Raw genomic sequence first — 14,239 nt, 5'->3', positions numbered from 1 at the left:
TATCTTGAATGTTGTATGTTGGATCGAATCTTTGGATCGTATCGTGTAAAGATCCTACCACTCAAAAAATGTATCGAGGTAAGATCCAGATCGGTGGCGTGTTTTTGGATCGTAAAATCGTAAGATCCGAATCGTAGAGGTTTTTGGGAAAGAAAAAAAAACCTCCAAAATTTGTAAAGTAAATAATTTTTTTTCTGAGGGAATGTAAAGTAAATAATTAAGTGAATAGAGTTTCTTATTTTGGTGATTAAATTAAATAGAAAAATATTAAGATTGTGTTTTATTCAACTTATTTTATTTTATTTCGGATGAAAAGAATTCAACAAGTTAAAATAAGATAAGATATGATAGGTTCCAATGATAAATTTTCTCGTATGTGAGAGAGATTGAGATAGTGATGTTTGAATTTAAAATGGAAAAGGAATCAATGAAAAGAAAGACAAAGCAAAAGGCTAAAAAGCTAATCACACGATAAAAGTATAAGATGAAGGAAAGAGAGCAACTTCCCCACTTTTTTCATCACTACTCCTACTGCACCACTGTTTTGTCTGTGTAAACCCAAAATAAATAAATCAATTTGGTACATTTCCCCTGTTTCCGACAAATTAGGGTTTATGTTCTGCTAAACAAATTATTTGGATTTTATTTTTCTAATGATTTCTCCCATGGCTTCCATCATTCTTCCTCTTAGTCAACTGTGTTTTTTCCCAGGTAAACCCCCTTTCTTTCTCTAATTGCAGAAATAGAAAATTCTACTGTTAAATTATTCCAGTTTTTTCTTTTTTCACAATGAGTTGATTAATTGCTTCTTCTTTTTTTTTGATGCTAAGAAATAAGAATATGATGCTATTTTGTGTTGCTTTTGTTTTTTTTAAAAAAATTAGTTGTTGGGTATGGTGAAAAGTTGAAATGGTTGTGTTTTTAGCTTTTATTGGGTATTTGTTTTTTTGAAGATTAATTGAGACAGTGGAGTTATAATTATGATGAATCGTTTTGTTTATTGGGTTTTGTTGTTAGATGCAGTTGAGAATTAGTGTTTTTAGTTGATTGCTGGAGTTTCATGCATACATAGTTTTCGACTGTTGGGTGTTCGAAATTGATAAAATTTCTGACTGGTATGTGAAAGGGGGAAATGGAAATTGCGCCGAACTTCTTATTCAATCAGCCGGCTGAGGGAAGTGCACTGAATACCATGTTTAACATTGTTCTTAGAGGTGCAGAGAAAATATTTCAGGAAATGAGGGTGACTTCGGCTTTTGGAACGAAATCTGTGAAAAATGAAAATTTTCTGAAAATTCTGAAAAAAATCCTTCTCGTGTGGGGTAATTAAGTGCAAATATATATTTGTTTGAATAGTGGGGGCTGGCTTGGGTAAGGTACCAATGTACCATGGATAAGTCATACGGAGTATTATAATTGCTGTAGGAACAATTCATATCTTTATGGAAGCTCTATAATCGGAACAATGACATTCTTTTGTGATGGAGTGAGTGATTATTCATGTTAGGGTTTGAAATTTCTAGATTGGGTTAGATTGTTGTGCTTCCGATTCTTTTTATGTGGAAGTCTAGTGAGCGAGTACTGCCTTAAATACCTTGTGACTATGTTTTGTAAGGGATAACTGATAAGTTTGACTTATTTCGAATAGAAACTACATATCTTTTTCTGGCCACTAAAAATGACTTTTGTTATATGCCATTTTTTTCTTTTATTTGTTTAGTTAGCTTCAATTTTCTGACAGTCTGACCTAACTGAAAAAATCCCAAGTTTCTCATTAGTAATGGAGTCAAGCTACAATCTTTTCAGTGTGAGGATGGGCATTTTGTTGCAAGAATTATGTTATTTGGACTCAGAGGTAGGGAGCCATTTGAGTGTGGATTCTGTGGAAGATGAGTGTTAACCATAGCAAATTTTAATTTATGAGGACTTCAGTCCTTTTTGGTCCTGTGTATGTAGTGTGATCCACTAAGGTTTTGCAAGGTGTGGAATGAAATGATTAGGATATCAAAACGGTGGAAGTTGGCAATTGATTGTAGAAAGTTCATTTATTTTTTTATTAAATTAACATGGAAGGGACAATCTGGGAGGGACGATTCCTTGAAGTACAGTTTTACTCGCGGTATCTTAGGAGGGTGGCTACCCAAAATTATGGCTGATGCCAAAAAAAAAATAAAAAAAATTAAAGTTGATGTCTGAGGTAGGGGCTCTCAGTAGTGTGTCATCTTGTCTATTTGCATGGCCTCTACTCAACCTTTATCAACCAGAAGTCCAGAACAAGTAGATGACCACACTGAAATTTTATTGACACCTACAAAATTTTCTTAGCTCAGTGTAGATAACTCAATATAAAATTTAGACATATTTTATTGTAAAATTCAATGACAGAATCTGGATAGAGTTTTCCATGCCCTTGGACAATTTGGAATTGATTAAGTTTTTGCATATAAGTTATATAGTGCATCCAAATTTCATTTACTATTAGTTTATTACTCTGGATATAATATTATAGAAAAAGCATCAATACAAAACATGATTTAAGTTATAAGTATCATGAATTAATTGGAACAATGATGTAAGCCCTAGGGAAAAGTAATACGAAGTATATAAAAAGGAAAGAGAGGGCAAAAAGTGGAAGATTAGGGCTCTCATTGTTTTACTTTACAGTTAAGATCAAATGTCGAACGAGGTTGTTTATCAGTTTAGATTAGTGCTATAATTTATGGTATGCTAGAAATGGTAATAGGAAAAGGCATTTATGCGAATCTCAAAGAAAAATTCAGCAAGGTTTTGGGTGGTAATTAGGATTATAACTGACAGGGGAGGAATGCTAGGGGTCAATATGTATAGATCCAGGCATGTAGGGATTAGTTTAGGTGAACAATTTCTCTATCTATGGAAGCGCACGAGATGGACAGCACCTTTTGCTGCTGCCTCTACAACATTGTCAATTTTCCAGTAGCACAAAAGTGTGTGCAAAGGCGATGCCACTGTGCCAGTCATACAGTATCAGACTCTGATGCATGCGCCTTTGGCATCGGCTACCTCTTGGGTGGTGTGCACTTTTAGTGCTTATGTAGCTCTCCTAGACTTATTTGCTTGCATCTGTGAGCTTTCACGAGCATTGAGCTTCCATGTATTTGCTTGCTAGCCATGAATTTTGGATTTGGGTTCGACTGGGTGCACGTAAACATGTCTGTAAATTTGTCTCTAGGCCAGTCATAACCTTTCCCTAACATGTTAGTGGGGTTTGCTTTTCTAGTGAGGATTGATGTGCAACTATTTGGGACTTGCCTTTATAGTTGAGATGTGTAGGCCAGACACAGTAGTGCTTTGCACAACATAGACCTATGGTAAGCTAGTTTGAGATGTGTTTTTGGAGTGCCATGGGCATATGCGAGGGATGTTGCTTGGACATTAACAGCTTCATTGGCTAGTTACTTGGCAATGGCTAGCCATGGTTACATACTAACATATCTTCCAACTCCATTGGGAGATTAGGCTGTTGGATCCAATTGTGGTTCTAGGTTTTCTACGGTTTCAACTACTTTAGGTGTTTTGAGTAGGTAGAACCATTATGGAACGAAGGACACTTATGTTTATGTTCCAGGAAGCATTTTTTGCACTTTGAACCACTAAGCCTATACATAAAGCGATTGACCTTTGAGCATGAAGGATATGTTATATATCGGATTGGGCATCTCAAAGGGATGGAATCAGTTTAGGTATCTTCCAGTTCCTTGGATAAGAATTTTGGTGGTATTTAAGACTATTTAGTGGCCACTAAACGCAAGTGACCTATTGAGGAACTAGAGTATCCATGGTGATGAAGTATTTAGGCTTGTTCCGAGTTCCGGCTTTTTTCATATGAGTCTAACTAGCAGGTTTCTTTGTTTTTCCTGATCTTTTATGAGCCTTAAGATCAAATTGATTTTCTTAATTCAGCATATAAATAACCTCTTTGTCTGTTAGTCTGATAATGAACAATATGGTTAAGCTCTCTCTGTTAATATTGGAAATGGACAATATGGTTAAGCTCTCTCTATTAATATTGTTAATGGACAATATGGTTTAGCTCTCTCTGTTAATATTGGTAATGAACAATATGGTTAAGCTCTCACTGTTAATATTGGTAACAATATGGTTAAGCTCTCTCTTTTTGTGTACTACGCAGGACTGATATCGAGGCTTCAAGTTGGAACCATGTTATAAGATTCTAAGAAGCCGTCGAAGATGGAACAATATCTGTAATATTCGTTGGTGTAGATATCTATCATTTTTTTCTTTCTATGATAAAGTATTAGCATCTCTCTATATCTAACTTCTGTGAGAAATATTTGTTCTCTTTGGAGAATATCTTACAATTAGATCACTGGAAAGCGATAAAATGGTTGTCTTGCGTACATAGGTCTTGGTGAATGGTGTAACTGTGTAAAGATTGTAGTATTCTCAAGGTTCGTATTTGTTAGGTTGGTAAATATAGAACCAAGGGGATTGGTCTTGTGGGTCTCATAAAATATAGCTAAGACGGGGTCCCTTTGTTGTGTGGCCGCTAGGCCACATGGGTCTAATGCAACAAGCCGAGAGTGGCCTATGGGGTCTCATGAACCATATTGGCGAACTAATACAAGCTTCTCGCCACCACCATCAAGATGGGACTATAGCTTCCAGCCTGAAGGAATACAGTATGGTTCTAGTGACAGCATTCAGTTGTTTGGATCTACATCATCAAACAGTAAAGAAAGCAGGAGTTGGTTAAGAGGTGGTTATCATCCAAATCACCAATACTCTGCATCTGAGGGTGGTGCCCTGTATTTTAGTAGTCCGTCTGATGCTTCTCTTATTCAGCCATGGACACCCCCACCAGTACGAGGAGTCAGTATTGATGATTTTGAAACTTCTGCCAGGAGAGGTGTGTATTGCTTTCCTCTCGGGAACATTTTTTTTCTTTCCCACCCTTGCTTTTTGTTATGAATAACCTATTTTTTGTGTGATTTTCATGTTGAAATCAATAATTTGTATTTCACTTCTTCTTATCTTTCAGTAAGAGTGTCCTAAACGGTGCAAACTTAACTGTAATTATGGTTCCGTGGACTTCAGCGTGTAGCAAAAAATGACCATCTTCTTTTAAATGGAGCAAGATAGAGTCTAAAGTAGGATGAAGGTTGTAGCCTTAGTAGCCTATATCTTTTTTGACAAGATACTGCTGGATAACAGAACATAAGGCCATAATTCAACTTTGATATTCTGTTAAGTGTATCTTGATTAGGGTAAACCAAAAATTGAAGGGCATTGTATTTTGGCAACTGGCACGTGGTTGAGTAGCAAGAATCTGGTTTATCTGTCATTCTGGTGATTCTATTGGTGTGTTTGGAGATCATTAGCAAGCCTTAAGTGATTCTGGTGGTTCTATTGGTGTCTTTGGAGATAATTAACATGCCTTAAATTGGAGATTCTGATTCTGGCAATCCCTCTCTCCTATAGTCTGTCCATCTTGAAATTGATGAAAATATAAGGCTATATATTGACAGACATAGTCTTTATGTCTTATACCAATTTTATTCAATTAAATTATGTGAAGGTTGATTGGGACATCCCTTTCTAGGAATTCTATCATTTTAAATACTTTGTTTGTGAATTTCTTTATGTAGACTGTGGCTGTGCATATTTCCTTTTTGTGTGGAGGATTCTGTACATTTTGGTGTGTTATCTTTTGTCTCGTAGGCTTGTTCTCTCCTTATATTCACTTATTTCATGTCTAATAAGTTTGGTTAAGATAGGTTTGGATTGTATAAGTTCATGACTAATATGTTAGGGATCTATTCTCTTCCACCTTATTTTCATTTATTGTATGTCTAATAAGTCCAGGCTAATAGTTCAAATTCAGATAAGATAAATTTAGGTCTTATAAGTTCAGATAATACAAGTTCGTATAAGACAAGTGAAATTTAGGTGAAGTGAACACCACATTAATACACCTTGATATTTAGCTGTTAAATTTAGGTCCATTTTGGATGACTGTGTGTTGGTTGAGCAATTTTTTTGGGACACCTTACAAAGCTGATGGTCTCATTTCTCCCGGCCACCGTTTTTTAATTTTTTTATCCTTTGTGCCGTTCCTTTCCCATTTTTTGATTTATCATTTTATCATGCAGCCTAGGTTTTACTTTTTAGATGTCCATTTATAGTGTTTCTCTTGTCATTTGTCTGCTGGAAGATTCAATTGTAGTTGTTTGTGTGAATAGTTTTCTCTTAGATTTGCAGGAAACCCTGCCAGACATGATGTAGACAATCTTAGACCTTAGGGCTTCTCATATCTGGGAAGTCTTCATATTTTGAACCCATGATTTCTGGATTCTGATGTGCTTGGGTGAATGATAGCACTTTGGTTAGAAGTAAGTTGTCTAAGTGTGTGCAGCGGCGCAGATACCATGGTCGGCCAATTTCTGCATGTTTTTGGCTTAAATATAAATTGTTGATAGTATATCTAGGTGTTGAAATCAAGGGGCTACTTAATGCGGAAAACAATTCATATGCTTGTTGTCTATGAAGTGTTACTCATGGCTCAAAGCTATATATGTGTCAATTTTTCTGGTGTGCATCTAACATGTGAATTCTCAACATCTAATACTCTTAGCTAACGCCTAGCTAGATTGTTCCTCCCTTCTTGGAAAACCGTACCGTCTTATAGCCTTTGCATTGATTTGATTTTCCTTCAGTTGCTTTATTTTAATTGATTTCCAACATTTAATTTTAGTTATGCCCCTTTTGATATATAATATTGATGCTGCAGATACTATATCTGGGCCGTTAAGCTTCACGCCTACAATGGAGGTACTATATTTTAGTGTTTAATTCATGTCTAAAAAAAAAAAAAATAAACCATGCATTTTTTTAGTAAACTTATTCTCTCTTTGAAGGGTACTTCCATGGTTCGAGATGGTGGGGGATTCAATTCACCTCACTCAGATGGTAGTGAGTTTGAGCATGCAGGAAAGCTGAACCTTTCAACACCGCGAAACTTCCCAAGCCGTCGTTCTTTCATGTCAAAACCAATACATCCTTTATCCTTCCCAGTTCATTCATTTACAAGAGAAGCATCTGCAAGCCCTGCTGTAGGACTTTCTTCATATGATGCTATAACTCCCCAGAGGGATTCTCATCGGCTGAGCAGTGGCAGTGGCAGTGGCAGTAGCAGTCTTGATTTGACTGATATTTCTGATCGACTTGAGCCTGAGTTTAATGCAAATGAGGGCTTTAAATGTGGTTTATGTGATAGATTACTTTCGCAGAGATCACCTTGGAGCTCAAGACGGATTGTTAAAACTGAAGATATGCCTGTTGCTGGGGTTCTTTCTTGTCGGCATGTTTTCCACGCAGAATGCTTGGATCAGACAACTCCAAAGTCCCATAAAAGTGATCCTCTTTGTCCTATTTGTTCTAAACTTGAAAGAGAAAGTTCCCCCGAACAGCCTTCTATCTTTCCCAGGTTGCGCAATAATTTCCCTAGATTAAGAACTTTCAGTGAAGAGGGATCATCAAGAACTTGGGGTTGTGTTCAAGCTAGTGATTGTGTTACTCCTCAGAAAAGCAGTATACAGAAAATTAAAAAGAGTCTCTCTAATAAAGGGAACTCTGGCAAACTGAAGAAAACAAGCTCACACCCACTGCATCTTTTTGGTGGAAGATTTTCTGATCACGGCACAGGTGGGTGCTCAAAGACTGCAGCAGGTCCTAGCATTAAGAAAGGATGAAGCGTCCTATCAAGGTAAAATGTTCTTATGTACTCCGTAACTCGTAACAATTGTTTTACTGCTCTGATAGTTTTTAATGGTGGATTGGTGGGAGAAGAGAAGCACGGATCATTTCCGGTGTCTGGTTTTTGATAAGATTATAAATCATAGGTGTAATTGTGTAAATCTGTAGTTTCATTGATCTAAACTGGTTTACATTCTCTAGAACACAATTTGCTGATGGTTGACAAATACCCTTATTCCTGTTAGATTCTTAGATGATGATAGCAAGTATTTGAGGATGTACCAAAAATTCTGGTGTAATTTCACTGATATATTTATGGGGTTTTTCTCTATGTGCTTGTATTTATCTCTGACAAATCATATTTACATTATTCTAGTGTGTTTTCTTTTGGTGTACATAGAATCACAAAGGCGCAATGATATCTACGGGATTTGATCCGATGCCTTAGACAATAGATACCACCGTCAAAGCTTTATTGTGTTTGTAGCTTGTCTGGCATCGCCCGAGCCCAAATACTAGTTATTTACTTCGTAAAATTGTATTAGCTGATTCTAACATTTTTCCTCTTTCTATACGCTTAAAAAAAATTAACTTGATGGTAACACTGAAACAAAATTATACTGATAATGAGTTTTGCTTTGTGATAGCGTTAATTTGTAAATTTCATTGTAGATCAACTGGACGTCTGGACCAATTGAGATAGATAATGACAAATGACGTTCACAATAATATTATCCATAACAGAAAATAAATTTAATCAATTGGTATTGTTTTCGTGTAAATACCTAAAATAACTTATTTTTATTCTATAAGGGAAGATGGAAGGACCAGGTGTCCATGTTAAAAGATTAAAATACCCTTAATTTTTAATTAAAATGTCAAAATATATTTATAGAGAGTATTGTAACATTAGCTGCATATAAAATCTTATTTTTCAAACGTACGCACGCATCACGTACACTGAAAACCAATACTCCCTCTGTCCCGGAATATTCACATCGGTTTGACCGGCACCTAGTTTAAGAAAATTTAATTGACTTACGTGTTAGTTGATATTGAGTATTTTTTTAATATATTTAGTGGAAATTGTGTCAACTTTTTTAGGGTGGTGGTGTTGGGGTGATTTTTTTAATGTTTTTTACAAGTTGGACCTTAGATAAGTGGGAGAAATAATATAAAATTAGAAAAATGTGTCATTTATAGAAACAATATAAGTATTTCGAGACGGCTTTATAAAAAAAGCGGTGCGAGTAGTCCACGGTGGAGTGAGTATATCGTAGCGGAGCATTAAAATGAGCATTTTATTAATGCGTAGACGTGTAAACATAATGTAGCCCACAAATCATGTGCAATATTATGACTAGCAAAGGCAACCCCAGACAGTTGTGTGAAGAAACAAAGCCAAGTTGGTGCATTAACTGCTCTGGTCCATGGTTTAGCTATACAAACAATACAAGTCATAGTATTTGTGTTTGGGACTTTGGGTCCAACTTAACCAGATTTCATGACATTGTACAAGTAGTTTTCTTAGCCCCTATCATTTTCTCACACCATGTGCCTCTAAACTCAACCAGATAAAACTGTACTCCTACACCAACCCAAAGATTTGGAAAAATAAAAATTAAAAATAAAGAAAATACTTGATATTGAGACCATCATTAATAACATTAATAGATTTGTTTTTGCTTTTTTTTTAGAAGAAACTGAACGATATTGGCATAATTTTGAGTGTATTGAAGATCTACCCCATCTCATTTATATATCTAAACAATCACATAGACAACGAAATATTATTGGTTGTATCACACACAAGGTTCAACCTGGTGTTATCATCCAATCTACTAATAATTACAAGGTTCAACTGGATGTTGTCATCCATTCTATTAGCTAGTAACAATAATTTTGATAAAGAAATATTAAACTCTCTATAGTAAGTTAGGGAAGTAGTCTCACATAACCCCGCTACTCCTCCCCCTCTCTCTCTCTCTCTCAAACCCTAGCCTCCTCTAGCGAATATTTTAAAGGGGCTTTCATTGATTTTTATTGATGAAAAGCCCCAATCTTTGTTATTTTGTTGGTTTACTCCTTTAATTTTGTTTGTCTCTTTAGGTTATAATAATGGTTGCTCCTTGTGCGAGAACCTTTTCTCCCTTGAAGGCGAGGCTTTTCTTTTCCTTCGAGAAAATTTGTTTCTTAGGTTATTTCTTAGGTTTATGTGTATGAGGGAAAAATATTACTTGTTGAAGATCAAGAACGTCAAGATGAAGATCAGATTTCAATTGCTAACATCAGATATTAAAGATATTGAGTTATTGAAAGTCGATTATGGTTGGAATATTACCATATCAAAGAAGCGATTCTGAAGCTTAATTGCATACTAGTAAATTGGATCAATGAATTTCATATTGATGTTTTAGATTATATGTTATTTGGGGCTAATTATTGTTGTAGATAACGTATGACGATTTATTAATGATAATTTCCCTATTCCCTTCAAAAAATTAAGTTACGGAAGTATATATATAATTTTATCCGCCTTATTCTTTATTTTAGTTAGAATATGTCTTGAATCAATCAAACCCCTTACTTATTACGCCCCAGCGCGGGCCTATCTGTTATTCTGGACTAGGGTTATCTGTTTTGGGCCTATTTTCTGGGGTTTTCCACATCTATCTAGAGACTAGTATATAAACTCTCTAGGTCATAGTCATATTCTGTAATCTGCACTCCTCAAGATCAATAAAAATTTCCTCCCCTCTTCCTGTGGGCATAGCTAACACATTGTTAGTGAACAGGCCACGTTAAATTTCTGCATTCTTTATTTACGTTATTTAATCTTTCTTTATATCCGGTATAACAATTTTCTATTAAAAAATCTTTCTTATCAAACAAGTTGTTTGCAAAAATAAACTTGTTTGATTAGGTACCACATTTCAACTCACAAAGTGAACCATTCTTAATGAACGCTCTTACAAAAGCATAAAACATATACAAATTATAATCCTAGTCGGTGACTGGGAGCCTAAGAGTATACAACCGGTTATATCTTATTAAGTACAACGTACAATTAAGATTATTTTTTTACTAATTTATTCATCCAAATAAGTAAAAAAAAATATTTATACAAATAAGTATTGAGGTTTAATTGGATATACGGCCTTTTTCCAGGTTTGAAGCACGTTTTGATTTTATTAATTTGATAGCATTGTATTTTTTCTTACACCAAAATAGAGTGTTTTTTTTTTCTTTCAAATTTCCCTAAATATGACATCATAATCAAACATAAATAGCTACCCATCAACAACCTTATAATTAGTTAGTTGTCTAAGGAGAAGTCTCCTTCAATATAATCCAATTTTCTTCACAACTTATCAATGATAGATCATAGATGTTAACATCACGTCGAACTTTGAGCAAAAAAAAGTCGTAAATCAGGAGATTTGAAAATCCAACTAATGGATTATCTAACGTCAATTATATTTACAAATAGGCCAATTTTCCAAAAGAAAGCCACTAGTAATGTAGTGACCTTTTAATTATCCAATAATACGTCCGATACAAAATAGTTGCATGATTTATTTGTCCCCTTTTTAATTACGTTTGACACTATTTATTTTGTTACTTTATCTTTAAAAGTTGGTTTGTGAGAGGAAGAACGATAAACGAAAATGGCGAAACAACGGTAGATAATAAGTATGGAGCTTAATCAAATTATTTGATTGAAATATGAAACTAATAAGTGTGAGAATAAAAATACACGACGGTTTAATAAAAATGAAAATGCAAGAGAGTAAAAATGTACAGTATGATTTAAAAAAATTGCAAGAGAAATGTGATTATGTGATATGTGGCTTCATTGTATACAACTTTTTCTTTTAATTTTCGGATTTTTCATGAAATGCCATTGAGTTTTGACTTAATGCATCAATTAGCCCTAAACTTTCCAGAATGCACCCAATACCTTTGAGGTTTTAAAACGTCTAATGCACGCTCCTCTCTCTCTCTCTCCTTTCTCTCCCTTCTCTCTCATCTCCTAGGGTTTTATTTTCTGGCCGTTTAGGCCGAAAATAGTTTAATTTCAAAAATTATATTATTTTTGACCCTAGCCTTTTTCTTGTTTTTTCATTGTTTTCTTTTCACGTTTTGTCTTTTTTTTTTCTATTTCGTTTCCCAATTTATTCTTGGGTTGTTCCCAATTTATTTGGGTTTTTCCTAGATCTTTCTACGTTCTTGATTCTCATCCATTTTAAATAATTTTGAAGGAGATTTGGATTCATATAGGTTTAGCGTTTATCATCCATTCGTCGATCGGAACATCATGCGCATATTGCGAAGGGCTGTACTTAAAAAGATGCGAAAACATCGAAAATCATTGATCGCGTCAAACTAAAAGCGGTGGAGTACGAGTTGTGCTTTAAGATGCAGAATAGTACTCCCACCATATTTTAAAAATAGATACACGTTCCTTAAACGGACATATTTTAAAAAGAAATACACTTTCATTTTTTGACATGTTACAGTCTCCACCTCCAATTATATTAATATTTCTCTCTTTCTTGTGGTTCCAACACTTACTCACCTCATCTTTTTACTATAATAAATCATTCACCCACTACCACACTTTCATCTTATGTTAATAAATTTAACTCACTCTCTTAACACACGTACCGATCAAAGTATATATCTCTTTTTAAAATACAAAGGGAGTAATTGTTTTCATTGTAACAATTACGTATTTTCTTTAAATTTGTAGTATGTAGATCTATTGTATCATTGTAAATGTCGTATGACTCATTATTAATGACATTGTTTTTCCACGTAAAAAAAAGACCATTTTTCGTCAGTGCCGTTAACTTTTCCGTTAACATTAAATTATTATTTTTTCCTTTTTTTTCCCTCTTTCTCTTTCCTTTATTTTGTCACCTTCTCCTTCCCATGGAGTCTGCAAATTTATTTATGTTTCCATTCTTTTTTCCCTTCTTTTTTCTGTTCTTCATATTTCTCTTTCCTTTTCATTTATTTACAACCTATGGGAAAGAAAATGTCACTCCACAAATTCATTCCCTTTTTTCACCCCTTTTCACACACACTCTGAATCTTTTCCTGTATATCTGGCCCTTACTACAATTATTCACCATTTTTCAACAGACCATTCTGCTTCTTCTGTCTTTTTTCTCACCCATTTCAATATCATATATCTTACCCTAATCTTCATAAAATAAAAAGTAAAAATACAGAGAAAAAATTAATTTGATTACATTAAAATGGAAAAAGAAAAAAATGCAAGAAATTTTACAAAAACCCATTTTTCCCAGCAACATGCAATGCTAAATTTCAAGTTAATCCTATAGAAAAAGGTAAATCATCGGCGGACAACCACTCTTCAGCGGCGGCCAAATCATCACCATCAACAACAAGAGAAACAGGCGGTGGAGGAGGCAGCGGAACAGGAACTTAACTCCAGGCCACTTCTCCCATTTTCTGTTTTCCTTTGACCACCCACACTCCCCACCTCTTTTGCTTTCCTCCATTTCAAACTCCGGCAGTCGAGCTTTAGGAGCTCGAACTCCGTTCCTTTAAATCCACCGATTAATTTAACAAAATCACCCAATCAACATCATTTGACTCTCCCTCCTCTAAATTGAATTTGTTTGAGGTTGGAGATTTGTAATTTGAGTTGCTTGCAATAATTTGGGTTTGGAATAATGTGGATTTGAGAAAATAATATGGGTTTCAATAATCTGGATTTGAAATAATCAGGGTTTTAGGAAAGAGAATGACAAAGGTGAAAGAGAAAGATTGTAGAGATGATGATGGTGGAAGAAGAAGAAAAAAATGATGACGATGATGATTGATGGCGTGAGGTGAAGAAGAAAAGCAAGTGAAAGAAAGTCCAAACAAAAGTTTTGGGTTATTTTTAAATTAATAGTAGTTAATTAATTTTTTGGGGGGTTTAATTAATATAATTAAGTGTTAATATTAGGATTAATAGAGAAAATGATTGAGTAAGGGAAAAAAAGTAAAATCACGCTAATGGAGACTTAACTTCTGTCATCTTCAAGGGCATTTTATGTTAAAATTTTTAAATCTCAGGGGAATTTGGTGCATTCTGGAAAGTTTGTGGGGTATTTTGTGCACTAAGTCAAACCTAATGGGCATTTCATGAAAAAATCTCATGGGCATTTTATGTTATTTTTTTAAAATCTCAGGGATATTTGGTGCATTATAGAAAGTTTTGGAGTATTTGGTGCATTAAGTTAAACCTCATGGGCATTTCATGAAAAAACCGTTGTTTTTTTTTAAGTGCGAATGAGTCACAAAGGGCTCCTTTTTTAAAATATTAGTATACAAAATACTATGTATAATCCCTCCGTCCCAAATTAGTTGTTACACTATCCTTTTTCCGTCCGTCACATATTAGTTGTTACACTTCTAAAATAGGAATGACCCCGCAATTATTATATTGTCTCTCTCTTCCCACTAA

At 34.6% G+C, this 14,239-nt stretch overlaps 1 protein-coding gene across 1 annotated transcript; it reads left to right on the top strand.

Moving 5' to 3' along the window:
• Positions 1-452: 452 nt before the first annotated feature.
• On the top strand, positions 453-8,086 carry LOC110783001 (uncharacterized). Its single transcript, XM_021987303.2, has 4 exons — positions 453-711; positions 4,172-4,909; positions 6,791-6,831; positions 6,918-8,086. Exons 2-4 carry the CDS (start codon positions 4,591-4,593, stop codon positions 7,749-7,751), a joined length of 1,194 nt encoding a protein of 397 aa, XP_021842995.2. The 5' UTR covers positions 453-711; positions 4,172-4,590; the 3' UTR covers positions 7,752-8,086.
• Positions 8,087-14,239: the final 6,153 nt, after the last annotated feature.

This window comes from Spinacia oleracea, chromosome 1 (genome assembly GCF_020520425.1).
Source record: "Spinacia oleracea cultivar Varoflay chromosome 1, BTI_SOV_V1, whole genome shotgun sequence".
NCBI classification, from domain to species: Eukaryota; Viridiplantae; Streptophyta; class Magnoliopsida; order Caryophyllales; family Amaranthaceae; genus Spinacia; species Spinacia oleracea.
This window is presented reverse-complemented; position numbering and strand designations above follow the sequence as displayed.

Bases quoted from the DNA above. Each gene is read 5' to 3' on its own strand.
- LOC110783001 (XM_021987303.2), top strand. From the start codon at position 4,591: ATGGGGTCTCATGAACCATATTGGCGAACTAATACAAGCTTCTCGCCA. The intron at 4,910-6,790 runs GTGTGTATTGCT...TTGATGCTGCAG, and splicing joins TGAAACTTCTGCCAGGAGAG to ATACTATATCTGGGCCGTTA. The intron at 6,832-6,917 runs GTACTATATTTT...CTCTCTTTGAAG, and splicing joins GCTTCACGCCTACAATGGAG to GGTACTTCCATGGTTCGAGA.